General features: G+C 38.3%; 3 protein-coding genes and 1 long non-coding RNA gene across 4 annotated transcripts; 1 reads left to right on the plus strand and 3 right to left on the minus strand.

The window, feature by feature from the left end:
• Window positions 1-2,796: 2,796 nt before the first annotated feature.
• Window positions 2,797-4,335, minus strand: LOC134802995 (gastrula zinc finger protein XlCGF57.1-like). Its single transcript, XM_063775724.1, has one exon. It carries the CDS (start codon window positions 4,237-4,239, stop codon window positions 2,818-2,820), a length of 1,422 nt encoding a protein of 473 aa, XP_063631794.1. The 5' UTR covers window positions 4,240-4,335; the 3' UTR covers window positions 2,797-2,817.
• Window positions 4,336-4,622: 287 nt separating this feature from the next.
• LOC134803006 (zinc finger protein 121-like) lies at window positions 4,623-6,435 on the plus strand. The gene has a single exon (XM_063775733.1). The coding sequence runs from the start codon at window positions 4,744-4,746 to the stop codon at window positions 6,364-6,366; it is 1,623 nt and encodes a 540-aa protein (XP_063631803.1). The 5' UTR covers window positions 4,623-4,743; the 3' UTR covers window positions 6,367-6,435.
• Window positions 6,436-11,530: 5,095 nt separating this feature from the next.
• LOC134802930 (zinc finger protein 555-like) lies at window positions 11,531-16,252 on the minus strand. The gene is made up of 2 exons (XM_063775657.1): window positions 15,379-16,252; window positions 11,531-12,674 (listed from the first exon to the last, which is right to left on the minus strand). Exons 1-2 carry the CDS (start codon window positions 16,191-16,193, stop codon window positions 11,687-11,689), a joined length of 1,803 nt encoding a protein of 600 aa, XP_063631727.1. The 5' UTR covers window positions 16,194-16,252; the 3' UTR covers window positions 11,531-11,686.
• Window positions 16,253-21,462: 5,210 nt separating this feature from the next.
• On the minus strand, window positions 21,463-24,706 carry LOC134803003 (uncharacterized). Its single transcript, XR_010145927.1, has 3 exons — window positions 24,470-24,706; window positions 24,220-24,385; window positions 21,463-22,113 (listed from the first exon to the last, which is right to left on the minus strand). It is a non-coding gene; the product is annotated as an uncharacterized LOC134803003 (long non-coding RNA).
• Window positions 24,707-27,909: the final 3,203 nt, after the last annotated feature.

Consider the following 27,909-nt stretch of genomic DNA (forward strand, 5'->3'; position numbering starts at 1 on the left):
TGTTGCCTCCTTGTCACACTTACGTACGAATTTACAAGTGCGACAGAGAGGCAAGACGTCGAACGTGGTTCGCGGTAGGCCCTCAGTAGTGGTGACGTCACGAGTGTCATGACGTATAGTATGGATAGAATCATAGACAAAGGAAAAGCATAGACCGTTCTCTCCTTGTCTTGCAAAACTAAGTCGTAAAAATATCGGCAGGTGGCGTTACGAGCCTCGTTTTACTTAAAGTAGCTAACACACTACCGCACCGCACCAAGGTCATTGTGGGACGCATCCATAAGTAAGAGGGAGAAAGAGATATCGCTTTCTCCCTCTTACTTATGGGTGCGTCCCACAATGACCTTGGTGCGGTGCGATAGTGTGTTAGCTACTTAATTCTCTTTGATAGAATAGAGTCAGTCCATGAAAAGTCTGCAGCGGATTAGATAGCCCACGCAGTGCACGTGTTATTTTAACACTTTGACTACCGAGAACCCACCTGGTAGGCACTCGTAATGTTTGCTCAGATGCCGGACAACCCGCCCAGCGGGTTGTTTTGTACGCAGATATAGACGACCGGTTTCTGGGGTAGTGCGCCGTTTTTTGCCCGGTTGCGAAAGTGTTAAACGTCAAACTTCTATGAAATTATGACGTATAAATGACACTTGCACTGCGTGGGCTGTCAAATCCGCTGCAGACTTTTCTTGGTCCGACTCTAGATCATTGCACTAAAGCTAGGCCAACGAAACGAGATGAAGAATGAATGAATGAACATTCTGACCGACTGAACGAATTGTTGTGTTCAACTTCGGTAACAGTGACGAGAAAAAAAGGTTATGAAACCCTGACTGAACTTTCGTTTACATTCTTTATTCGCTACGTTGCCCTTACTTTATTAGTAGTTTAGTACTTATTAAAAACTGATCTAACAGTTAATGCTTTACTTACATTATACATATACCAACCCCGATTTTTCAATTGTGTTGTACTTTTTCCAGAGCTATGGCGTTACCAAAAGCATTCCAAAACCCAAAAGACTTCTTCGACGAATGCATCGCGTTCTTAAAAGAATATCAATATTTATACAACTTCCCAAACACCGACATACTTGTACAAAACGTTTTGGAAAAAATAGAAGTAGACAACTTGGAAAACATGAACGTTTTTGACAAAAACTTCAAACTACCCGCATTTGATATTCTTGAAGGTTTCTTTTTGAAATTGGAACGTTTAAAAGCCATTCATAGTGTGTTCGAAGAGATAAACGATTTGGAGAATTCAGTTCAAGTGCCAGTAAGTCCGAAGAAGAGACATGAAATAGTATATTTGGCGAAAGAGGTGAAAGATGTTTGCGAAGAAAATGGATGCGATGTGGTTGTGGATTTTGGTTCTGGATTGGTAAGATCACATGTAAATTATGCATAGTTAGTGACCATCGTTCACATTGTTAGAACCACCCCACACTATAGCGGCTCCCGTCGGCGTGTCTGCTCGACGCAACAGCACAGCCACACCATTTTCCATAGCGCTGACTAGCTAAACGCGGACGCTCAAAAGACTAATAGCGTAGCGTCTCTCTAATAGTACCTATCACGTAGGTAGGTACCTACTATGGGACTAAATCTGTTTCTCCGATTTACTTGTTAATTTTTTTTTTTGTTCCAGGGCTATTTAGACCAGATAATTTTCGAAACATCCCACCTTAAAGTATTAGGACTTGAGTGCAACTCCTCTCACTACGTCGGAGCAAAAAAAAGACAAAGTAAATACCATGCCAACTCCACAGAAAACGTGAAATACATAAAACATACCATAAACGAAAATTCCGACTCGCAAATAGAAGAGTATTTGATAGATAAGTTTTTAAATTTTTACGGTTTTTGCATAGCAGGACTCCATGCTTGTGCCGATTTGACGGTTGTGGCCTTGGATTTGTTTTTAAAAATGGAAAAGGCAAAGGCTATGGTCATAATGCCATGTTGCTATCATAAAATGGAACAGGAAAAGGGAATATTTAAGAACTTCCCTTTAAGTGAATGTCTTAAGGAAGTTTTTGAGAAGGAGACTGGTTTTGAGTTTATGGGAGTGCCATTATTGAGACTGGGAGCGCAGCCACCCTGCTTAGTTGAGGATAATTTAGAAGATTCGGTGTTTAATTTGCTGTCAAGAGGGGTGTTACAATTATATGCAAACAAACGTAAGTTAAAATATTACGAAGTACTTTTCTTAGTTAATTTATCCGGTTCGAAGGACCAGAACGTTACTATAAATATACTATTAGGTACTCTTAAAATAATACTATGGTTTATTTTCAGATAATTGCAAATTGAAAAGGAACAAAAGAAAAGCTGTCAAAACAAAATCCATGGACAGAAACTTCGAGACTTACATACAAGATGCCTGCACTGGATTCAGTTTGTTACACAATAGTCAACCTAATACACTCAAGGAAAAAGTCGATTCTCCGGAAGCAGGAGACATAAGTATCGATTTAGACGAATTAAGATCGTTTTGGCGGGAATATTCAAGCTCTATGGTTCAAAAGAAGGCGGCTATTTTTATTTTACTCCAAAATTGTTTGCAGCCAGTTATTGAGAACTTTATTTTGTATGATAGAATAGTTTATTTAAAGGAAAACGGACTGAATAATTGTCAGTTTAAAAGAATTGTAAATGAAAGAATATCCCCAAGGTGCTTAGCTTTAATGGCTTGTAAATAAAAACAATAACATTTGTGTAAAATATAATTATTTTTTGTACTTTTGGAATGTTTTACATTTTTATGACACTTATAAGTTTAATAACTAAAAATAAGTAATCCCAATCAACACGTCATTCAGGGATTCATTACATGTAATGTTTTTTCTGGCAAAGGTGCATAATCCATACCACTGACTGGGGTATGTTCTACTATTATATTAGGTTTTCTTTTTGCCATGCTAGTCCCATGTCTCCTTTTCATATGCTTATTGTAGTTTGACCAATTTGTGAAATTCCTTTGACACAATTCACAGCAGTACGGCTTTACACCAGTATGCTGCCGTAAATGCAAATCTAGAATACTTTTAAAACGGAATGCTTTGCTGCAATATGGACACACAAATGGCAAGGAATCTGTATGTATAATTTCATGGGATTTTAGCTGTTTCCTGAGTCGAAAACGACGAAAGCATTGAAGACAGGAGTACGGTTTAAAATCGTTATGGAGTTTGATATGGGCTTTTAAACGGATTACAGTTTTAAAGTCTGCTTTACAGATTTCACATTGAAATGGACGGGCCTCTTCGTGCGATGCTACATGGGCTGCTAAGTCACTTTTGTTATAAAACCCTTTACCGCAGCGGTCACATATGTGTGCTCTTTTCTTTGGGCTTTTCTGTGTGTGCACGAGTAAATGACCATTTAAGCTGCCTTTGTTTTTAAAAGTCTTTTTGCATATCACACATGTCAGGCCGTCTGATGTGTCCATGACGGCTATAGTGCTGCCTGCTCGGTTTTTGTAATACAACTTTATATGTTGATTTAAGTCATCCACATTTTGGAATTCGGAGTTGCAACCGGAGCATACATTATCCGATATTGAGTGGACTTTTTTGTGTAATGTAACTTTATTACCAGACGAAAATTTCGTATTGCAAATATAGCACGATAGTTTAAGATGCTTCCTATGCCGCTTCACATGGAGTAAGAATTTATCTAATCGGAGAATGTTGGTGTTGCAATCTGTGCATTTAAATGCATTGCAGCATTCATGGTACATCATTGAGTGCGTCTTAAACTCTTCTATGGTTGTAAATTCGCTTCCACACTTTGCACAAGTCCATTTGTAATCTTTCCATGTAAGTTGAGGTTTGAGTATGCGCTTTTTGACAGGTTTCTTAGAAAGTTTTGCTGAATTATCCACAAGGACCGCAGGTTCTTCCTTAATAATTGTCTCTGGAGTCAGAAGCTCTGTATAGTCATCATCTGTTATAAATTCTTCCTTTTTCACATTCTTATAGATATTGATAAGTACCTGTTGGGCATGTTCAACTTTTTCAACAAATTCAAAGGCTTTATCTAGAGAATTGATACAGATTATACACACAGTTTTCGGAAGAACGTCCCTTTCAAACATAATCGTTGAATTTGCGTTGACTCTGGTTAGTTTCTTAACAATGTCAAGACGCCTGGTTATGTCCGATTCCAAGTGGATGAGCTTTTCTATCGGCTTTATTTCGGCACAAAGGCGGCAATGGGATTTGTCTGAATCGTTCATTTTGTTCCATCAAATATCCGCTTGGTAATTATTAACTTACGTTGGAGTTTAATTAATAAAATCCATATTAACTAGGAAATAATTCCGACTTTGTTTGGTTTTAAGATTTTTTTTAGACAAGAAAGTAAGGGCCAAGGGGCTTTAGCCATTTGACAGCTAATGTGTCATCGATTCATTTGTTCCGCTCGATTTTTACTCGAATACTTTTCAAATAAATTACCTTTAAATGAAAATAAAAACACGGAATAATCAAGTAATTAGGGTATAGCTTTAATAGGGATATTAGGAATCATAACTGAGTAAGACAAGTGAAAGGGTATTATTTTGAAAATGTTGTATCGATTTTTTTCTAGGTAGGTAATCGATTAACTAAATCGTTAGTATGCCAACAACAAATAGGTCATGAATGTCATGATCAAAAAGAAAAGTAAACGTCAAATGTCGTCGAAGAAACAAAAATAATTTATTAATTTCGCCTAATTTACGCATTAAACCGTAAAGACTATGGAAAACGCTCATTGCCGACTGTGCGCCGAGTTAAAACCACTAGACAAACTCATCGACTTGCAGTCTGAGGCTGACAAGTGGATTGAAATCGTGAAGAAGCTGAAAAGGCTTAACGCAAGGACATTAGGGTTGTTTACTGATGAAGTGCTGCCTAAAACGGTTTGTTTCGTATGCGTTAGCTCTTTAGACAGAGCCTTCGAGTTTATCTTGAACGTGGAACACGCTCAGGAGATGTTAAACACCATATTAGTGCGCAATGTTAAGAAAGAAGAACTGTCTGATGATTCAGATAGAGAGGAGGCTTTTTTGGAAGAGCAGGCGGAAACTATAGCGAATAGCATTAAAGTGAAGCTTGAAATACTTGAGTCGGAGTCGGTCGCGCTCTCTGCACATCAAGGCGAACCGAAAAAGAAGAAGAAAACTACAAAATGTAGAAGCTTGGATTCCTTACCTCTCTCTCAACTTAAACTAACTTGGAAGGACTATTCCTGGACTTGTTCCTTCTGTGAAACCCAGTACAAGTCTGCTGAGGAGCTGAAGACACATTCTATGCAGTACCACCACTGCTGCAATGCTTTTAAGTGCGGTGATTGTAACCTTAAGAAACAAAAGCTGGATAGTTTCTTAGTTCACGTTAAAAGGCATAGACGGAACCTGAAATTGTCCTGCTATGTGTGCCACAAGAGTTTCACCAAGCAGAACCAAATGAGTAATCATAAAAATGAACATAGAACTTCAGAGTACATCTGCAAAGGCTGCAATACTTGCTTCCCTAACTTGGAAGAGTTAAACGAACATACCAGCATTTTTTATAGGGAGAAGAGAGCTCCTCGAATTGTCCCACCGGAGCTGGTAAGCGATGACCGTACTTGTATCTTGTGTAAAAAGGAGTTTAAAAGCAAAGGGAGCTTGACGTCTCATCTCCTGACACATACGGATAGGAAGCGGGATCATACCTGTGAGAAATGCGGGAAATGCTTCTTTAACAAGCAGAATTTAGCCGGACACATGCTCCTTCACGATGATACAAGACCGTACAAATGCAAGATCTGCAAGTTTGGCTTTAAAACGCTAGGCCAGCTACGGAACCATGTTGGTGTCCATGATGGCAACAAGCCACACTCTTGTGATCAGTGCGGCCGTTGTTTCCGTTTACCAAAACAGCTGAAATCCCACCAAATCGTACACACAGATGAGCTCCCGTACATCTGCTCGTACTGCGGTAAGAGCTTCCGCTTCAAAACGATTTTGAATCAACACGTCCGTCAGCACACCGGTATTAAACCATATTCTTGCGAATTCTGCCAACGGGACTTCACAAACTGGCCGAATTACAACAAGCATATGAAACGTCGTCACGGCATGGACATGGCGAAAAAGAAGCACACTCCGGAAGGTTTATACCCTATAAACCCTGCTACGGGCGAGGTAGTTATAACTCCGGAAACCATGGAAACTGCAGAATGGAAAAGGGAAATGCTGAGATCTCGGAGACCAGGTCGACCGAAGCAGGGCATGGAAGCTGAAGGCCAGATGCCGATGGAGCAGATGCAAATGGAACCGATGCAATTAGAGCCAATGAATTTCAAGAGTGAAGCCACTGAAAGTCAGAATCAATAGCGGTTGGTAAGGGTATTCAAGTTATTATGTTCATGTTCAAAAGTTTTGGTTTCAGGAGCTACATTTTAGGTTTGGTCTCTCCTTAGTTATGGTCACTTGGCTAGTGTAGCTATAGCTATAGACTCACTTTAGGTACAGTCGCCATCAGATATATCGGAGCGGCCAAGGTGCTCACAAATATCGGAACACGCCTCTATTGTCAGGGCGTTAGAGCGCGTGTTCAGATATTGTGAACACCTTGGCCGCTCCGATATATCTGATGGCGACTGTACAGATGTTGTGCAGAAAAAACACTCGGTCGCAACGATAAAACTTACTTGCTGATCGCCGGCGGTCAAACACCTGTCTCAATCTAAACGAATGGGGCTGCTAGAGTTAGACCAAGCTAAGTTAGCAGCGATTTTGATAGCCCAGACTGCAAGTGCAATTATTATTTTAAACATCAAACTTCTATGAAATTATGACGTTGCACTTGCACAGGTAGGGCTATCAAACGTAGCTTGGTCTAACTTTATTGATATCGACTCTGAGACATGCACTCAGTGTACACGCCTCTTTATATTACAGGGTTGCCAAACAATAAGTGCATTCTCGTTGCCAGGGAGGTTTTGGGATTATACTGAGCGACTTTTACTATGAGACCAACCCCGAAATCGCGGTAAAAAATTTACCCTCCCATAGAAAATGGACCAGCCAAAATGTATGAAACAGCCGAATTATTTTTTTTCGCGATTTCGGGGATGGTCCTATAGCAGGCGTGGCTCACTCCGCGATTTCGGCGCTTTGCTACAGGTAGCTAAAACATCCGTTCCACACCAATTTTGGGGAAAGCCAATAAGCCGCGCGTGGCGCTATCGCCACCTAGAGGCCATATCTGTGCTGATCGTAACAGACGCGTTTTGTTATTTATTCTGTACTATTATTTATTCTGTGCCGTGTAGTCAAAGTTGCTCAATATAATCCTAAAACCTCCCTGGCAACGGGAATGCACTTATTTATTGGCCATTCTGTATACCTACACCTAATGTAGTTTTATTACGAGCGGTGTTGTATTTTAGTTAGTGGTTGTTAATTAGGATTAGAAGCAAAATGTTTAATTATGGTATTGGTTTAGTGTCATAGCACAAATATAATTTATGGGAATACTAATTTGATTGTATGAATGTAGGTACACGTTATGTAGTCAACAGCAAATGTTAAAAATCTGAATTGTCTATTTATTTATGTAAGATCTGATATAGTGTATAGAGTACAAACAACACTCTTTAACTGTCCATGAGTGGACCGTATGCCTTTGTAATAAGGTTTGCGAACTGTCAGTTAACAGTGTGGACGATGGTATGTGTACAGAGTGGAGAGTGAATTTTGTTCTACATAGACAAAGGGCATTTCTAAAGTTTATAAATTATTTCATAATCCATAGTAATCCAGAGACAATTGTATAATAACGACTGTCAATCAAACTCCACAAAAAAGCAAAGGACGGACAATTCATTCATTTTTTGTAGAAGAACAATACTTATCGTATTTTTCAAACTCGATGGGTACGGTGACAGGTGTAATTTCAATACAATTTTGCGAGATTTGGCGTTTTTAGGATAGACTGACAGTTTGTTTATGTACATATCTCTGGTCGAACTATAGGTGCATTCACACCACAGTTACGGCTGTATTTCCACCAGGAATGTGAGAAGATGCGTAGGTCATCATTGGTGGAAACGCAGCCTAACTTCTGTGCAACACATGAACACAGTAAGATTAGGTAACTTACCTTCTCACATCTCTGTAGATTTCCACTTTTATAACATAGACTTTATTAGGTGTAAAGTTGTAAACACTTATGTAAATAAGACGTTTATTGTAATAACTATAATTAATAACAAATTGTTTATTCGTGCCATGTAACATATTGTATATGGTGGTTGGCTAAAATAGGGATAGGCAAGAAGGTTATCAAATTGTAGAATAATTTAAATACTAATCTAAAAGCAGGTACCGAATACCGGTATATTTTTCATACAAATTAACCAGAATTCAATTTCGGTATCTTGGTTGTTTATGTATATTTTTGCACTTAATTTAGCTAATCTGATCTATTATTATCCTTACCTAAATACTATTCTATAATATCAAAGAAATAATGTGAAAGCAATGAGACATTTGATTTTTAGTTATACCGGTAACGGTCCCTGCCTAAAAGTCGCGAGCTTACAGCGCCAAGAAAGGCAACTCTCAAACTCTGAAAATATCTACGTGCCGCAGTGCGTGTTGCATGCAGGCTTGCAAGATGCTTGCAAGCGTCCACATCGGTCACCAATAACCGCTTACCTTTAGGCGGGCCGTGCGGTTATTCGCCACTGACGTAGTATAAACTACCACGTCACAGTGACACTGGAGGTAGGTCAACTCACGAGGAAACTAACCAGCCTAACGTGACCCCAGTAACAGTTGCATGGTTTTCGAGTTATTAGAGAATTTTCCCCTTTGTTTTAACATTTTTAGTACAAAGGGGAAAATTCATTTTTTTTTAACCTTTTGAACGCCAAACGGCGCATCCATTTGCCGTGCCACTGACGCCACTGGGGTAAAAATTAGTTTTGTGAATAAATAATGCCAACCTAAAAGTGGGATGTTTTTCAGTAGATTTTTATCAAAAAACGATCGACGTCAAATGCCGTCTTTGGCCTTCAAAAGGTTAATTACACAAACGGGTCTACCGCGATATAATTTTATTGTTTTCACCTTTAATTCCGACGTTTCCGCTGAGTTGCACCGCTGTGGTCAAAACAAAAAAATCCGCGTCGGAATTAAAGGTAAAAACAATGAAATTATATCGCGGTAGACCCGTTTGTGTAATTAAATATGTGTACAAAACGCGAGAGTTTAGTGTTAATTTTTTTTTTCGGTGTTAAGTAATAACTCGTAAACCGTGCAACTTTTACTGGGGTCATGTTAGGCTAGTTAGGTTCCTCTTGAGTTGACCTACCTCTGGTGTCACTGTGACGTGGTAGTTCTGGGACTTCCTGTATATTACTTGTCTGCTGATGTGTGTAGCTAGTATTCAAATTAACATAATGGCGAGAACAAAATAGGTAAAACTTCTGTAAGAGGTGATTGATTCTCGATGTATTATTTATAAAAATTATAAGCTTAGAGGCACAATTTGAATTTATTTGTTGTCAATAAATGTATTTCGTAATATAATTTAGCGTTTTTATTTTGAACCCCCGACCCAACGCGAACGCGTACGACACGTCACGCTATCGAATGACATTTATACTAGGGGTCCTGAATTTTTGAAACGATTAACCATCCCACTAACCCGGGGTTAAATGGTTAAACCGTTAACCTAGTGTCACAGAATAAATAATAGTACTAGGTACAGAAGACTCACTGTCTAACAAAACGCGTCTGTTACGATCAGGACAGATATGGCCGCTAGGTGGCGACAGCGCCACGCGCGGCTTATGGCTAGCCACCAAAATTGGTGTGGAACGGATGTATTTTTTAGCTACCTGTAGCAAAGCGTCGAATTGCGGAGTGAGCCACGCCTGCTAGTGTCAAACTGTACTGGTAAATGGTTACCACAGTTACCATGGGGTAACTCCAGGTTTAACCGGTTAACCCCGGGTTAGTGGAATGGTGCAAGTGGCGCTTAGCTAGGTAGGTACAGTCAGCAGCAGAAGTTGGTAAGCGGGCGAGGTGTTCACAATTACATTGACACCCTCTTATTCTCTTAACAATAAAGTCGCGTCAAGATTAATTTGACCACCTCGTCCGCTTAGCAACTTCTGCTGCTGACTGTACGGTAGGTAGGTACATGTACAGTCACCTGCAATAATATGTTACTCTTTGGAAAAATATCTGACACGCTTTTATGGCTCTACAAATAAGATGGTGTCAGATATTTTTGCGGCCTTCATTGTGTAACATATTATTACAGGTGTACCTACATATTGCAAAAATACTGTGATAATTATATTTACAGAATTACAAATCTCATTGCTTAGAAAGTAATTTATTTCAATATAATACAATCACTTCAAATAATTACAACTATCACTATGATGGTGGGTAATATTACTTAATTGTTAAAATATCAGCGCCTAGAGTTGACCAAGATAAGTCTGCAACGATTTTGATAGCACGCGCAGTGCAAGTGTTATTTTAATTGTCAAACTTCTATGAAATATGAGGTGTAAATAACACTTGCACTGCGTGTACTATCAAAATCGTTGCAGACTTATCTTGGTCTAACTCTATAATCTTTAAGCCCTACCGCGAAAAAGGAAAATCGATATTTTTTTATCTGTCTCTCTATCACTCGAATATGTAAGAGCGATAGAGAGGCAGATAACGAAATATCGGTTTTCGCAGTAGGGCCTCAAGCGCCCATTATGGCGTCTTCACATTGGATGCGTATTTACACGTCGCTCTGGTGTGCGAGCGGGACATCGCTATATACACGCATAGCGCTGTCACGCTCACACAACGGAGCGACGCCCGTATTCTTATCAGTGTGATGACCACGTAATGTTGCCAAAATAAATAAATTATACATATTAGCGTTTTTGTAAGGCACTATTTATAATAATATTGATTTCATATAGGATGCCATATTTTACATGTTGGTGAAAAAAAAAGCTTTTATTGTTAGACCAAGAAAAGTCTGCAACGAGTTTGATAGCACACGCGGTCCAAGTGTTATTTTAAACGTCAAATCTATGCAAGTATGACGTATATAAATAACACTTGCACTGCGTGTGCTTTCAAAATCGTTGCAGACTTATCTTGGTCTAACTCTAGGTTCCTGCCTAATTTTCTTTTTATTTAAAATATATCCTTCGATATTGAAAATGTGAATTATTACATTGTCGATGGCATTTCATTTCAGTCTTTAGATTTTTTTGTGAAAGTTCATCATTTAGTTAATTAATTCACTTTAAGATTATATTGTACAGAAATTACTCTAGAATAGATATCATAAGATCATAACTCTTATGTTTAACACTAGACTTAAATCCTTTGCACTAAAATATTTTTAGCAGCTGCATTACTTACTCAAAAATATGTCTCATAGTTCTTAATTCGCTGACATAAGAGCTATGGGACATATTTTTGAGTATGATGAGTGCACCCATATTTTTACACTTGACTGTACCTAGGTTTTTCAGACTGAGCGAGTTGCTTTTGACTACCTATGGCATTTAAATACATATTTTTAGACTCGAGCACAAATGAAATACAACTCATTTTGTAATAGATGCTGCACTAGGAAAAGAGACCGACTAAGCAGTTTGTCTCATTATCGCATTCTTAGTTACGGAGCAAGGTCATTGACATCGGCATTTTGAACGTATTGGACTCCAGAGAACTTACTATCATCCCTCTCGCTCTCGCACGCGTGTGCGCTCTCAAAGTGTGTAGGTCTGATTTCATCATCCTCCCTTTTTATAACTTTTTTCTTTCCCCTTTTCGCTGGTATCATTATTTTGTTTTTCCACTCGTCCATACCAGCATCCTGGACTTGCAGGATCTGCCCCGTTTCAGGGTTGATAGGAAACACGCCTTCCGGAGTGATCTTCTTCTTGGATGTATCCGTTCCGTGCCTGCGTTTCATATGCTTGTTGTAGTTCGACCAGTTGGTGAACTCCATACCGCAGTGTTTACATGAGTATGGTTTTGCGCCTGTGTGTTGGCGTTCATGGTTCTTTAAGATCTGTTTAAACCTAAATGCTTTATTGCAGTATTGGCATACATGAGGCATAGCATCAGTATGGATGATTTTATGAGCATTCAATTGATACTGAAGTCTAAAGCACCTGCCACACTGTTCACAACTATATGGTTTGACTCCAGAGTGCATCTGCACATGCCTCCGAAGCATGTTAGGGAATAAGAACGACTTATTGCATATCCTACATATATGTGGACGGATCTGATCATGCGACATTATATGTGATGTTAGCGTACCTTTGCTGTAAAACGTTTTGCCGCAGCGGTCACATGTGTAATCCCTTTTTCTGTCGCTTCGGTGTAATTTTATATGGTCCCTAAGACTGTTAGGGTTCTTATAGACCTTTTCGCAAATATTACAGGTTAGGTCGGCTATGGTGATGGGAACACCTTGTTTTCTTCGTGGTTTCCGCTTGGGTTTGGAGGAGTTGTAGTCGAGGAGGTGTTGTTGAAGGGCCTCCTCAGTTTTGAGGAAGTCGCCGCAGGCGGGGCAGGCGAGGTGGGACTTGAAGTGTGAGGCGAGGTGGGGAGACAGCTCGACGGGGGCCGCGTCGCAGTAGTAGCATTGGTTTCTGAAAATAATGGTATTAATGGTGTTTTAACATAATTAATCATGGTATAGTTTATTGACGATAAAAACGTGTGCTTTTATTTATTTTTTAATTTTTATACATATATCGTGACCTTTTTTGCCACTTGTATTATTTCTATTCAGAATCACTTGCTATTTCGACCTAATGGGAAAAAAAAATATCCCAGAGTTTCTTTCCTATTGTGTTACCATTTTCCCACATACTTTGTATGGCGGTAACAAAAAAGAAAGTTTGAAAAATGTATGGAAATTTTAGGACACTTTTTTTGTTATAAGGATGAAAAGGGCTCGCGATCCTGATTAGAAATAACACAAAACTGACAAAAATCGTCATAATATATAAAAATGGAAAAATTAAAAGAAACGCTCAAAGGAGGCTATAGAGCACACCGGCTGCGTGTACGTAGACGTACACGGTGCGCGTGCGGTGATATGTTGGAGCCGTGCACGCACACGTCACGCAAGCCGTGTGCCGTCTCTCATTATTCATTATTAGTATTTAAAATTTGTATTATTGTCATCTTCCTCGCGTTATCCCGGCATTTTGCCACGCCTCATGGGAGCCTGGGGTCCGCTTGTCAACTAATCCCAATAATTGGCGTAGGCACTAGTTTTTATGAAAGCAACTGCCGTCTGACCTCCAACCCAGAGGGTAAACTAGGCCTTATTGGGATTAGTCCGGTTTCCTCACGACGTTTTCCTTCACCGAAAAGCGACTAGTAAATATCAAATGATATTTCGTACATAAGTTCCGAAAAACTCATTGGTACGAGCCGGGGTTCAAACCCGCGACCTCCAGATTGAAAGTCGCACGTTCTTACCGCTAGGCCACCAGCGCTCCATTTGTATTATTGTATGTTAGTTTGTAAGGTTGTATCTATGGGCCTTGGTTGCCTGAAAATAAATGCTTTGATTGATTGATTAATTGATTATCTCATATTACAACGCGTCCGTGCACGTCTACAGCCTTTATGTAGGATTCACATCAAACAGCTGAGTCAGCGCCTGTCTTAGAGTCAATTGAATTTGACCCTTGTATACCAAACAATAGATTTCATATTGATGTGGCAGCAGCAATGGTTGCTACATTGCCATTTCAAATAGTCTCAGAAGGAGGGGAAGGGGAAGACTCCCTCTCTTGATTTCTATCTCTAACTCGCTATAAACACTTATCAATAATATGTAAACAGGCCCCAAAGTGAAAGGTTCTGTTTTTCTGATTCTGTTGTTTTGTTTTCAAATTTTTTTTAGTAATTAGTAAGTTTTGCTTGTCACCTGACGAAATAAAACTAAAAGTGAAAGGGATGTCTAAGGCAGTGTTTTTCAATCTTTTTCATGAGTTTCATGACGCGACCCCCTTAGTACATACAAAATGTTTGGCTTATGTATTGCCGTACAGCTGGTAGAGGCTGGTAGAGGCAGTTTGAAAAACTCTGGTCTAGGGTAAGTATGACAATTATTAGCCTCATGCATAAAGTTTATATTTCAACGAAATATTTTTTATTCGGATGTTTGTTACCGTTATATCATGTTACAAATGCATTTCCGTTATTAAAGTATCATATAATTGCTTCAAATAATAAATAAAAGGTACAAAAAATTTCTCCCGAAAAGCTAGTGAGCGAAACGCAACGCCAATGGTCGAAACGTCACGTGACGTCACTCGTTTCAACAAATTGTTAAGACCAACCAAGAGTGAAAGAGATGGCATTATGACCTGACTCGCCACTAAGTAGCAAACGTCAGTTGCGTTCACACCGAGTGACGTCATCAGTTCATCACGCTCAGTCAAATTCGCACCAAAAATTATGAGCGTTTCAACTACAACCGCTAAAAATTTTTTAACATTTTAAATATTTATGACAATATTATGGGAAGGTTTCTAAAGGTATTTCAATGTTTTCGAGTGCTCTAACAATATAAATAAAGATTTAAAAAATTTAAAAATAGTCATGCATGAGGCTAATTATTTAACGAACTCTTAGCCTAGTCGTAGACCCTGTCTATGAAGTTGGAGGTCCCACGTTTGAATCCCAGTCAGGGCATTCATTTGGATATGGATGTTTTCTATCTCCCTTATTCATCGTGCTACAAACCTAGCTAATAATTGTTTGTTTTTATCTGTCATTTTGAGTTATGTATTTGAAGGCCCACTTGCACCGTTCCACTAACGCGGGGTTAACCGGTTAAACCTGGCGTTACCATGGTTACCAGTACAATTTGACACTAGGTTAAAGGTTTAACCGCTTAATCCCGGGCTAGTGGAATGGTGCAAGTGGGCCTAAGAAAGGATAAAACATAATTTAACTAAATCAGGCCCGTAAAGTTTTATGCATAAGGGGGTAAATACATATGTATCTAAGTATGTATATCGGTGCCTAGAACTTATAGTAGAAGCTTTGCTTAGTTTGATCTGTGTCATTGTGCCCAAATGTTAATATATTTATTTGTTTATTTAGTTAGTGCTTCTGGGCATTTTCCCCAAATCGACAACCATTGTGCCTATTTTGTGTGAAATGAGGTAGGTTTGTTTATTTATTACAGCCTAATCATCAAGACTGGCCAATTATCTTTAACCCCTGGAGCGCCCCAGAATTACCGTAGTATGGAACTCCTATACTAGTTACCAGCACACGTGTCTGTGTAGGGCGCTCCACGGGTTAAGAAAAACATTATATACTTACAGAAGGCTCTTCCGGTGTTTAATAACATGATTGACAAAGGCGTTAAAACTCTTGTGTCCATACGACTTGCAATCCACACATGTGAATGCTGAACACTTGCGATGCACCAGCTTCGAGTGCTTCCGCAGCGTTGCTATATCCTGAAACTCTATGTTGCAGTGCGCACACAGCCACGGGTATTCCTGCCAAGTATTTATTACTTTTTTACTAACATCGGACATTTCTTTAGCATAAATAGCTATGTTAGAGGTAAAAGGGCCTCCGGACATGGCTGCATCAATAATATCTTGGACGTTAAGGCTGTCGTCGAAGTTCGAAGGGCTCGGACTGCGCCCCATACTGCTAGTATCATCTGCGGGCCCGTAGGCCTCAAGTTCTTCTTTCGGTTCAACTTTAACTGAAACTTTCGAGTCTGTTGTCGATGGTTTACGCTTTTTAATACCAGACGTTTCTTGTTTAATATGTGTTTCGGCATCGTCGTTAATCAATTCATCGAAAGATACTTTATCGAGTCTATCGTCCGTTCCAAAATCAAAACTAGCGCTTTTTTTCACTGAATATAGATTGGAAATCACGTCTTGTGCTTGTTTAACTTTATTTAAGAAATCGTATGCATGATTTAAAGAGTTGTAGCATACAAAACATATCGTTTTAGGCAGTGTGTCGTCGGATATATCAATATACATTGCGTTAAGGAATGTCAACTTAGAGACAGTGGCTTGGCATATTTCTGTATCCATTTTAAGATCGAAGAGCTTGTCTTCATCTCTCGGCTGCGCGCAAAAGCGGCAGTAGTTTGATTCAGCTCTATCCATCACAGAAAGACATTATTTCCTTCCAAAATAACAAAATAGGATTCGCTTGGAGTTTACGAAACAAGGTTTTGGTACAGATAAGATAAGGCAAGTAAAATGTCAGGTCATTGACTTTTTTTTTACGTTCGGAAATCAGACTAAGATTTGTTTTGTAGATATAGCCGGTCAAACATCTTTTGCTGAATAAATGTTGATGTTTGATGTATAGCAAAGAATATAATACTCACTAGGAGAAGAACGATAACTCCATACAAAAAAATGTCCCTTTCAAAAGTTCGTTTATACTACTAGCGCTCTGGTAGGATACCATTGTAATTAGAATTGACAACCCGTTTAGCCTAGCGGGTATTGGCAGTAATCCAGCGGGCTTAGCAAGGTTGTACGACAAGGTAGTTATCACGCAATAGGTGTGGATAAAACGGCCGTTATCGTCGGTTTTATCATCCATACTATGGTTGCAGACGATATATGGAGTTATCCACATTTGACAGCGGTAGATGATAGAAGACAATTTGCATAACATGGTCGTTGGATAAGATGTGGATAATTTGACAGATTGTCCCATTTTGACAGTTCAACTTAGTTAATTTTAACTACGTGCTTCTTAGATGACGATAAGCCTTGTCGTGAAAGCAAAAGTAGTGAATAATCATATTTTAAGGTATAAATTACAGGTAAATATCAGTTTTTCTATGATTATATTGAGAGTTATTAGTTACAATGTTCCGCTGTATATAATATTGTCAATATTTTCTTCGCAGGGAAGTCAAATTTTATTATTCCTACTCGCGGCTGCTGTTGAAGAAAAATATCGTAAACAGCTTTAAGAAACACTTGCAGCCCATTTGATATGACGGACGAAGAGTTTCGGCATATTTACAGAGTGCGTAAGGAGTGTGCAGTGCATTTACTTATGTGCCGAATTTAACGCCGAGCTTCAAAACGGTGATGGGTTACATACCAAAACATCTCAAAGGTAAAGCTATAAAATTGCAGTGTTTCTTATAAAGTTAATATGTATTCTATGCATAGACCCTATTATATTTGAAATCATTGATTCTATGTAAAACAGACGTCTTAATGACAATGCTACTAAACTCTTCAATACTAGGTACCGGCCTCATTATTATATGTAAAAGTTAGTATGTTAAGATATCTGTTGTACAATCTCTTACTTATGCTACTAACCTACTAACAGAGGTTACTTAAGCTACTATTTACTTCAACATTCATATCCTAACCTCCAAGGGGAAAATCTACTTGACAACATTAGATTTACAGTACCGGTCAATAACATATCACCTTTGTGTGTTTTTGTATGAACTTGTAGTAGGTTAGTTTGTAGATTTCATATTTTACTAGTCATTTTATATAAATATGCATGTTTTTCCAGAGATGAGACCTAGCTAGATTGATTTTTCGCCCCCGAAAACCCCCATATAGCAAATTTCATCGAAATCGTTGGAGCCGTTTCCGATATCCCCGAAATATATATACGTATAAATAAATAAATATACAAGAATTGCTCGTTTAAAGGTATAAGATATTATAAATACTGAAATACTGTGAACTACAATAAGAGACTCAGCATATTACTAAAAAAGCTCTTTAAAAATAATGAAGTTGACCATACATTAAAACAAAAAACCTCTATGAAAAAATCATTACATAGACCAATTTTTCTCATCACTGGACAAGGAATACTACTAAACTACCTAAAGCTGTGGAAGTCACTCACAAATATAAAAAAAGTTATACCGTAAAAGCATGGAGGTGATATATTATTGGCCGGTACTGTAATTAGGTACTTATTTGTTTTAGGTTCTAACAGTATACACCACACCAGCAGCACACCTACACCAGCAGCAGCAGCAGCAGCTGCTGGTGTGTAACAGTTACACCTGCTAGCTGATGGCAATTAACTACCAACGTGGGACTAGTCAAGATCATGGCTTGTCCATTGGAGCACTACTGACTGGATTGGCCACACTACTGTAAGCCTGAACCTCGAGCAGTTTGTAGATGCTGTAAACAGAAGGTAAGTTCTTTTGAGCACTGAATTAAGTATTAGACATAAAAAACTGTGACTTTCCACAAGGACTGTCTTAGTAACTTTTCCTTTTTTGAATAAGTATGAGTGCGGCTGTATTATGCATTGAGATATGTACCTACCCATTGTTTGATAGTTATGTATGATAAGTAGTTATCTCTGGGATATATAATCTGGGAATGCAATACTTATTAGGTTTAACTAAAGCACCTAGTTCTAATGTGCTGCCTTGTTTAATGGATATTATTCCTGGCGATTGTTTAGTATATATCTTGAGTGCACTAGACTGCACTCATGTGAAAATACTTACTCCATCGCTGCCACATGAACCTACTTTTACTTATTTCCTTCTTTTTCTTCCAGAAAACTTCTCGTGGATCAAGGGAAAAATTAGAGAAGACGCTCCTAAAAAACTTCCTAAGCATACAAGCATGCACAAAACCGGCTCTTAATAAGCTTAATAAATACATATTTCGCCTATTACTATGTTTTACTATCACACAAATACCTACCTAATTTACCTATATTTCTATACAAGTAGAGACTAGTAAACATTCAAGACGGATAATCTTCACACAGAACACCATTCCCGGGCATGCTTCAATGTAGGTGTCACTTATTCTTATTTTTCATTTTAGCCTTATGCGTACAAAATTTGTGATATTATAGCTTCTAAATGTAAAATCCGACTCATATGCAGTATAGTACAATGAAAGCATAGGTAATAAAAACATTTTAGGCACGTTCTTACTTAAGAGGAAAGGGAGATGGCCGCTTCCGCTTCTCCATACAAACGTAGTCCTCATTTTCCTCTCTGGATATTGACATTATGGAAAATATTTTTACATAATTTAATGTATATTAACCATATAGCTATGCCCCTACGTTCGAATTTTTGATTATTGTAAAAATTAGGAGCGGAAGACAGATTACATACAAATTTTTAAATGCTTCTAACTCTTATAATAATTAAAAATTAAAAAAAAAGAACAACTGTAGGGGCATGGCTGTAGTTTATGTTGATATGATATACAACAAATTGTATCAAAATATTTAATGTTATTATCCAGAGAGAAAAATGTGGACTACGTTTGTATGAAAAGACGCGTCTTAACGACGCGTCTAGTGAGTCTGGCGGTGAAAAGGTCAAATAAGAATATTCCTAAATGCTCTATTATGCTAATAAGTCTACTTTAGTGACTATAACTGCGGTCAGACTCAATACGCCAATAACTAATGTTGAATATTAAAAACTATGTTAAATTCCATTTAGGTAGATACAAGAATGACAATTCTCGTCACTTGTGGTGTTGTCAAGTCTTTTTTGTTTACTAAACTCTATAGATAAGTTAACAATTTCGGCTCTGTGCTAGAAAGAATATTATAAATGGGTAAATAAAACAACTATTGCCAAAAAATTAAACAAAGTTTATTTACACATTAAATGTAGGTGTACAAACAAATCATTGGCTGCCGTACCCGGTGTGAAAGTGCCCATCATGCCAGCAGCTTTATCGCTGGATTACTATGAAGTATGAACAGCTTTTGTACCAGGAACGTCATATGGCGCCCGGGGCAGGCACCAAATTTGCGCCTCCCCCCCCCCCTCTCCGAAACGAAATGGGACCAACCCCTAAGTCGCGAAAAAAAATTTGGCTGTTTCATACATTTTGGCTGGTCCAATTTCTATGGGAGGGTAAACTATTTTTTTCGCGATTTCGAGGTTGGTCCCGTAGCAAAAGTTACTCAGTATAATCCCAAAACCTCCCTGGCAACGGGAATGTAGTTATTTTTTAGCCATCCTGTATAGTGTATAGGAAGCCTCAGTAGTCCACATATCGATGAATGTCGTCGATAGACAACATGTCACAGATATGCAGCAGCAGCTATTGAAGCAGGTTCCCCCCCCCCCCCCCCAGTTTCGCCACTGAGCGGGGGCCCTTACCATTCTGTCTGATTCGACGGCCTAACTTACGTTGTAAAACGCTTAATGATAATACTAATGAACTGAAAAGGTTGTTTGTTGTTTTATTTGTGGATAGGTATGACACATATATATATTTTTGGAATGGTCTTCTCACTAGCTTTTATTTGATATCCATATTATTTATTATTATTTATTTATTGGAAAACCAACAGCACATGAAACATATTAGCACTATGTATAAAAATCGAAGGCCAATTATAGGTTTTCAGATAGAAATTACATAGAAGATAACTTCGCTAAGTAAGTATATATAGTTTACAATTCTGCGTAGACTAAGCAAGTACATACATAAATTAAGAATAAAAACTATTGAGGACAAAAATCATTACAGACAAGATAGAAAGGTCAAGCTCACTCAAAGAATTTAAGCGTTAAAATACGTCGTATAGACTGCGTATTTATATTAAACACATCAATATCATGCTCTCTTGACAGACTGTTAAGTGTTCTACCCGCACGAATAAGGAAACTGTTACGTCTGTAATTCGAGGATGCAAAGGGAACAGAAATAGGGGGATAATACCTTTTAACTCTATTAGGAGTGTTGAACATAATACTACCTAGAAGATCAGGACAGTCAATGGTGCCATTCGTAATTTTCAAGAAATATATAATGTCAGCAATTTCACGTCGCTGTGACAAAGGTAACAAATGGTGTTTTTTGCACACGCTAATATAATTAGATGAGTTATATGGGGTACGTAATTGTAGTATTGCTATTTCATAACTGCTCATCTATAAGTTTCGTTTCCAATATAAATAGAATGCTTAACGGCGCAGAAAAGATCAACATTCCTCTCAGACCTCCAACAAAAAGGGGCCAAACTGAAAACCAGCGCTGGACGCCAGTCTAGCACATGCTGAGCTTGGTACCCACGGCCAACATGTCTTGCTAAGTGTAATTACCTATGTATAGAGTAGACAATAAGTTAGTACTTAACCTAGAATAACTTAGTACATACTTATCATAGAATTTATATGTAGGTATATGGTTTGTATTCCTAATATTTTTTCTACCATCAACTTATCATGTTTTGGCAATGGAGCATTCCATGCAATTGTCTACCGTTTGTCCCGTAGAAATGCAGATTTTCTGGAGATTTGCAGGTATAAGAGTTTCCTTTTCTATGACAAATGGTCAAACATGCACGGAAATTTAATCGCTTGCTTTAAATGGCGAAAAAAAAAGTCGCAACACAGGAAATAAAATGCGTTTGTACGGGGCAGCTCGTGGAATGCTCCAATAAAGTGATTTCATTTCATATCATAAACTGATGAGGGCATTCAGAGTGTAGCCTTGAGGTTGCCAAGCCAAGCAACCAAGTCAGGTGTCACGGTCTTCAGGTCCTCAACAGGCCCAGGAGTGGAGGAGGAGTGGAGTGGGCAGCGTTGGAAGATATGCTAAGTGGTCTGCATTCTGCATTCGCAAAGTGGGAAAGCCGTCTATCTCCATTTGTGTGGCTGAATTGCAGCGGCCATGTCCGGTTCTCAGGCGGCACCAGATTTTCCGAGGAAGGTCAAACCCTTTTGGTTTTTTAGTTGGGTCAGATATACAGCAACTCCGAGCTGCCGAAGCTGACCATTCCGCTATCCACCTATCCGAAATATTAAAGCTGCTCAGGCTCCCAGCTGTAGCACAGGGTCGGCGGGCAGTCGGGCGGCAGAATTCCTCGTGGACAGGCATTGTGGCGTTATTCGTGATATTCTCAGCCTCCCTCTTCAACGCCTTGAGTCGTCGGATGTGAGGAGGGGCAATGTGACTCAATGCCGGCAGCCAGTGGCGGTTGTAGATCGGATAGTGCCTGAGATGCATCGCATGGTCTCGTTGAGCTTAACGTCCAATCTATGGGTATGTGCACTTTCAAGCCTCCAATATGTTATGACTGAAACAGAAACAAATTATATTAGATGAGGTCAGGCGCAGGCTAGTACTTACAGCGGTTCATTGGCAAATTATGTGAAATTAATGTCACTTTTAGAAAGCTCTCGTTTTTAAGCCAGGGGGATTTTTTTGTTACAGTTGTCCAAATTATCGATTGAAAATAAATTGAATTTTGTTCTAGTAATTATTTATCCGTTAATAAAGTTGTATTATGTATCAAGTGTAGTTCTGTACCACTTGCGTCATAAAAACAAACCAACCAACACCTTATTTATCAAAATGTATCTCAGATATTCTATGCTAGGGTAATATACGACACAAACATACCCACACACATACATAGGCTGCTAAAATCATTCCCATAGTCAGGTATAGGTACAATAGACCACTTTACCAAACACAAAAAAAATATTCCAGCTGCCAGCAGTAAAGAAACCAGCTTCTACTCCCAAGCCCTAACAATATAAATAAGTTTTTGGCAAAAATATAATTTTTGGTACAAGCTTTTATCGCTGACTGTACTTTTCTTTCAACAGGCAACTAATACTCCATGAGTCCATTCTAACAACACCAAGCACAATTAGTTTGCGTTGTTTTATCACAGTGTTCCCATGGCCACCTCATGTCTCCATCATCAGATCAGCTCCATGTCATCATAATATTGCAATTGTCATCCGATTTACATATTGTTATGTATGCAAAATTTCAGCTCAATCGGAAATCGGGAAGTGGGTCAAACTTAGCTGTCAAATGTATATGGCCAGCTTTAGTGCTAACATAACTGTTCCTAGTATTCCTATATTACCTACATGTTATAAGTAAGAATATTGTACGAGTAGGTATTATATTATTTTATAATCTGAGTAGAATAGGTACTAATACAATTTATTTGTATTGAATAAGGCCGGCGCCCCACTGCTGCGCACGCTACATCCACGGCCCACGTTTTAATACAAACCGTGGGCAAGCCCACGAAATTTTGTATAGGAACGTGGGTCGTGTACATAGCGTGCGCAGCAGTGGGGCGCCGGCCTAACTCTTGCAGGGAATTTGTAAGTTACTTGTGGGTATGGCTACTTTATTTATTTAATTTATAAACTTTATTGCACAAAAATATAGAATTACGTAAAAATGGCGAACTTAATGCCAAAAGGCATTATCTATCACCTACTAGTCAACCATAGAAACAAATATGTGACGTTCCACGGCAAAAGGTACCTTATGGCGGCTGGCGCTTACGTCGCATAGCGCCGCAATAATATTGGAGCGGCGTTAATAGTTAATAGCGTAAGCGCCAACCGCCATAAGGTACCTTTACCCGTGGGACGTCACATATAAACACTAAAGGTTGGTGCAAAAACCAATCAAAAAGCAAATGCAGTAGGTATATCTTAGATATACATACTAACATAAACATACATATATGTTATAAAAATAAATGTACTAATATGTATATGGGATGATAGACACTAGACGAGACATTTAGCAGATAACTACCGAGCATGACTACTCAAAAAACAAATTTTCTTGGGGCTTGTCTTACAGGTAGAGGGAGTGCATTCCATAGATAGGTTGCCTGAACGGGAAAACAATCATACATAAAACGGTTATGAAGAGGAAGGACTTAAAGTTTAAGTGAGCGGGACATCCGGAACGGGCATAAAAACTAAATACTTATTAATAATATTTTATCTTTATGTCTTAGATTTATGGCATAAAGTGTGTCTTTTTCTTTTTCAATAAACTTTTATTCTTGCTACAAAACCAGCTTCTAGAATATACAAACAGAGTAAAAAAATATATAAGTTTTTAAAGTGAGGTCTACGGGTTTCAAAGATTTTAATATTTGTTAGAACCCTTAAGTATGCACTTTTTATGCAGTGTGAATAAATGTATGCATAGATAGTGTTGTAGTGTAATTTTTACACATCATTGTTGCCAAATCAACTTCCTGCAATTATAGTAGTGATAGAACAGGTTTTTAACAAACTTTTGTCACTTAGTAGAACATAATAGATAGAATGAGAAGAAATAGATATTAAGTGTCAATAATATTAAAAGGCACCAGAAACTTTTCATGATTTTAGTTTAAGAAAGGTGTACTTACATCTTCAATCCTTTCTTCTAGATCTTAGAACTTGTGTGCACTGTGCAGCATTGCATTTTGTATCTCTGGGTTCCGAGAGGCTCATGAATCTCCCTGTAGGTGTAGGCGAACAGGGGATGCTGAGTTATATATTTGGCTAGCATTTTCTTGTGCGCCGAAGCATCGACTGAAATTAAACATATTCATGACAAAACCAGTTAATGATCAAACGAACTATAACTTTTTCTATAAATAAATTAGAGAAACTTACATTTTGGGTGGCATTTCCTTTAGTTTACACAGCAAATCAGTATTTTTCTTCGACTTGGTTTGTATTTTCACTAAATTCACTGAATCATGCGCGTACGCGATGCTTGTCAATGTCAAGTGAATTGTCAGTTGAGAAAACACGATTATCCGTGCATGTTATAATGTAAGTCAATTTGTATAAAGCTGTCACTCATTTAAACATTTTTCAATTTGGAAGTGTAGTAATAAAACTAACTATTCGTTTTCAAACATCGTCCGACACACGTCCGACATTTTAATAAAGCCAGGCATTAAATGGATTTTTCATAAACTCTAGGCATAGACAATCGTGGTCACTTACGAATGATAGTGGATAACTTTATACGATATCGACGTGGTATTCTTATCGTAACCCGTAACCATGTTCAGCAAAACGATAAAAATACGACTATCGTTAAAAGACGACAGTAGATTCCACGCGCAATATGATATAACCTTGCTAAGCCCGCAGTTCAGGAAGCTAATGGTCCTGGGTTCGAATCCCAGAGAGGGAATTTCTTTTTGTATTTTTTTCTTTTTTGTTGGGGTCAGGTTTTTAAGAGCCCATCAACGTGCACACTAGCGCCACTGCTGAATACATTAAACTAGTTTTTATGTTATTGGATTCGTCAATCTACCCGTCCAAAGTTAAAACGGCCGTTTTTGTTTTGAGCTCATAGATCGACGAATCCAGCAACATAAAATCTAGTTTGATGTATTCAAAAGGTACCTAAATACACAATACAGTCCGTAGCGGCCCCTTTTTTAAATACATGTCGTTAAATTTAAATAATCACGATTATTTAGCAGTGGCGCTAGTGTGCACGTTGTTGGGCTCTTAAATTAGCATTTCACAAAAAGGTAAAAAAATACGTTAAAAGATAATGATTAGGTACTATATTCAGAAATTCGTGAAATATAAAAGGTAACAAAAAGTTACGTATTATTAAGATATAAATATTTTCATAATACATATGAATACATACACTGATATGGCAAATGGTTACAAGTTGTTATTACATCTATCCGGTTATCGGACATTTTCTGCTTCACAGCTCCGCGCAGCGTTCTTGGTCACCGGGAAACTAGTTTGGATATGCGGCAGATACGTGCCCTTCTGAGCTTTTTCCAAGAAATCATATGACGGCCCAGGATTATATTATTATCTCACGCTCAAGCCATCTGCTGATTCACTTTCTAAAACAAAATAGTCAAAAAATTAAACAATATAATCTATCTTCCTAATTACTAACGTCGCTAATTCCTAGGGTTACCAGCTTAAACAATGTGGGGTTTTACATCTATGTTGAATTTTGATTATAATTTCGGACGCGATATAGCGTCCGCGGGACTTACGGGGATAGTAAGATTAAATTATTATATTTGAATTTGGTAATTAGCACGCTCATTTTTATTTAAAGATTAATATATATCTTACCTTGAAATTATCGCTGTTTCTGATTTACTACAACGGTTTCCACACACACATTAGGGCTTTCCATAATCCGGATAAAGTCGCCATTGCCGGATACATACAGCAAGGAAGGAAGAGAGACAACGGTTTAAATTTAACTAAGTCTGTGCGAAGACGCACTTAGATATGTTGCTCGTACATATCAATAGTTTTTATTTTTAAAATTAATAGGTAAATAAATATATTTCAAGTGAATAAATCGTTTTATATGAAAATTGATATTTTTGCATTAAATGACTTAAATGACAGCATTGACATTACAGACTTTTATCTTGTCTATGTTCTTACCGGCCAGTAGGGCTACCGCCAATACCGAAAATCGTCAATTGCGGGCATTTTTCTCTGTCACTCTAATTACGCCTTCATTGGAGTAAAAGAGTTAGATCCCCGCAATTTGCGAATTTCGGTTTTCGCGGTAGCCCCTCAGACCCAAATCAAGGCCTATCAAAGAGGCCAATTGACAAAGATTTTTTTTTATTTTATCAAGGAGGGTAGAGGCACGTCTACCCTTCGTAGATTTTATGAACATAGACAAAGAAAAACTGAAATATAATAGATAATAATATACATATATCAAAAAATAAATAATAATTTACATATGACTACTTCATAAAATACAAATCAAAATATATTTGATAAAATAATTTGATTTGTTCCTAGAAATCGTATCTATAGACAAAGCCAGTTCTAGCAATGTTGCTGTAGTAAAATAATTTGATGTTAATTACTGGCAATCTCGTCTGAGAACGGACAACACATGTACAATTTTGAAGGGTCACATCGTTTCAAGGAAGTCAATAGGCCTTGATGTATAGTCGCACCAAACAAAGTCTGCAGCGGATTTGATAGCCCACGCAGTGTAAGTGTTATGTATACGTCATAATTTCATAGAAGTTTGACGTTTAAAATGACACTTTCACTGCGTGGGCTATCAATATCGCTGCAGACTTTTTACGGTCTGACTATACAGCAATTTTAAGCAAATTTCCAAGTCATTGTCTCAAAATTATACATGATGTAGTTGGGAAAACAAATAATTGTTATGATTGTTATGAACAAAAAAGCGGGGAGCGGATGACACAACCTTAGTAGCAAGTTATAGTTGCTCAAGCAGGCTCCAATTTCACCACGGTGACAGGTGCGACAATTGTAAAACATCACTGTTGCTGACGTCACAGGCATCCATGGGCTACGGTTACCGCTTACCATCGGGCGGGCCGTATTCCTGTTTGCCACCATCATTGTTTTATTAAAAAATACTTTATTATATCGGAAAAAAACAGATATTTCTCTTGCTAAGTTTATGACAATCAGATCTTGTCAGTAGAAAAAGGCAGCAAATTTGAAAAATGTAGGCGCGAAGCGATATCTTCTTTTGTAGTGCCTCTGGTTGGCCTCTGGTATGTTTGCCGAGGCACAAATTGACAGCTTTGCGGCGATAATGCGCAAGAGGTGCTCTTCAGTGATGCGTCGCCTGCGCGGCAGCCCCAACAGCATTCTGAAGCTCCCTCCAGACTATGCGCGTGAATCGCGGGCGAAGCCGCGAACGCGAGTGTGGAGTCGATTTCGCTGTCTGCGAAAATCGACTCCACACTTGCGTTCGCGGCTTCGCCCGCGATTCACGCGCATAGTCTGGAGGGGGCTTCACGCTTTTTAAGCTGTCGTGCCAATGGGGCCTTATGCATTTATGCATCGCAGTCATAATGTGTTTTGTAGTGTTTAGTTTTAAAATATATTTTTATAATATATATGTATGCTAGTTTTAAGGTAACTATTTATGTATGGGCCACTAGTTGCCTGAAATAAAGATTTTCATTCATTTCATTCATTCATTCATTTTGATCAAATCGCTCATGTTATGCCACACATTTAATCCTTCCCTTGCCACAGTCAACCCTTCTATGATGCTGCTGGTCTTTTTTGATGGAAAGAGATGAAATTAATAAACA

This window comes from Cydia splendana, chromosome 25, assembly GCF_910591565.1.
Source record: "Cydia splendana chromosome 25, ilCydSple1.2, whole genome shotgun sequence".
In the NCBI taxonomy this organism is placed as follows: Eukaryota; Metazoa; Arthropoda; class Insecta; order Lepidoptera; family Tortricidae; genus Cydia; species Cydia splendana.

Bases quoted from the DNA above. Each gene is read 5' to 3' on its own strand.
- LOC134802995 (XM_063775724.1), bottom strand. From the start codon at position 4,239: ATGAACGATTCAGACAAATCCCATTGCCGCCTTTGTGCCGAAATAAAG.
- LOC134803006 (XM_063775733.1), top strand. From the start codon at position 4,744: ATGGAAAACGCTCATTGCCGACTGTGCGCCGAGTTAAAACCACTAGAC.
- LOC134802930 (XM_063775657.1), bottom strand. From the start codon at position 16,193: ATGGATAGAGCTGAATCAAACTACTGCCGCTTTTGCGCGCAGCCGAGA. The intron at 12,675-15,378 runs GTAAGTATATAA...CATTATTTTCAG, and splicing joins AAACACCGGAAGAGCCTTCT to AAACCAATGCTACTACTGCG.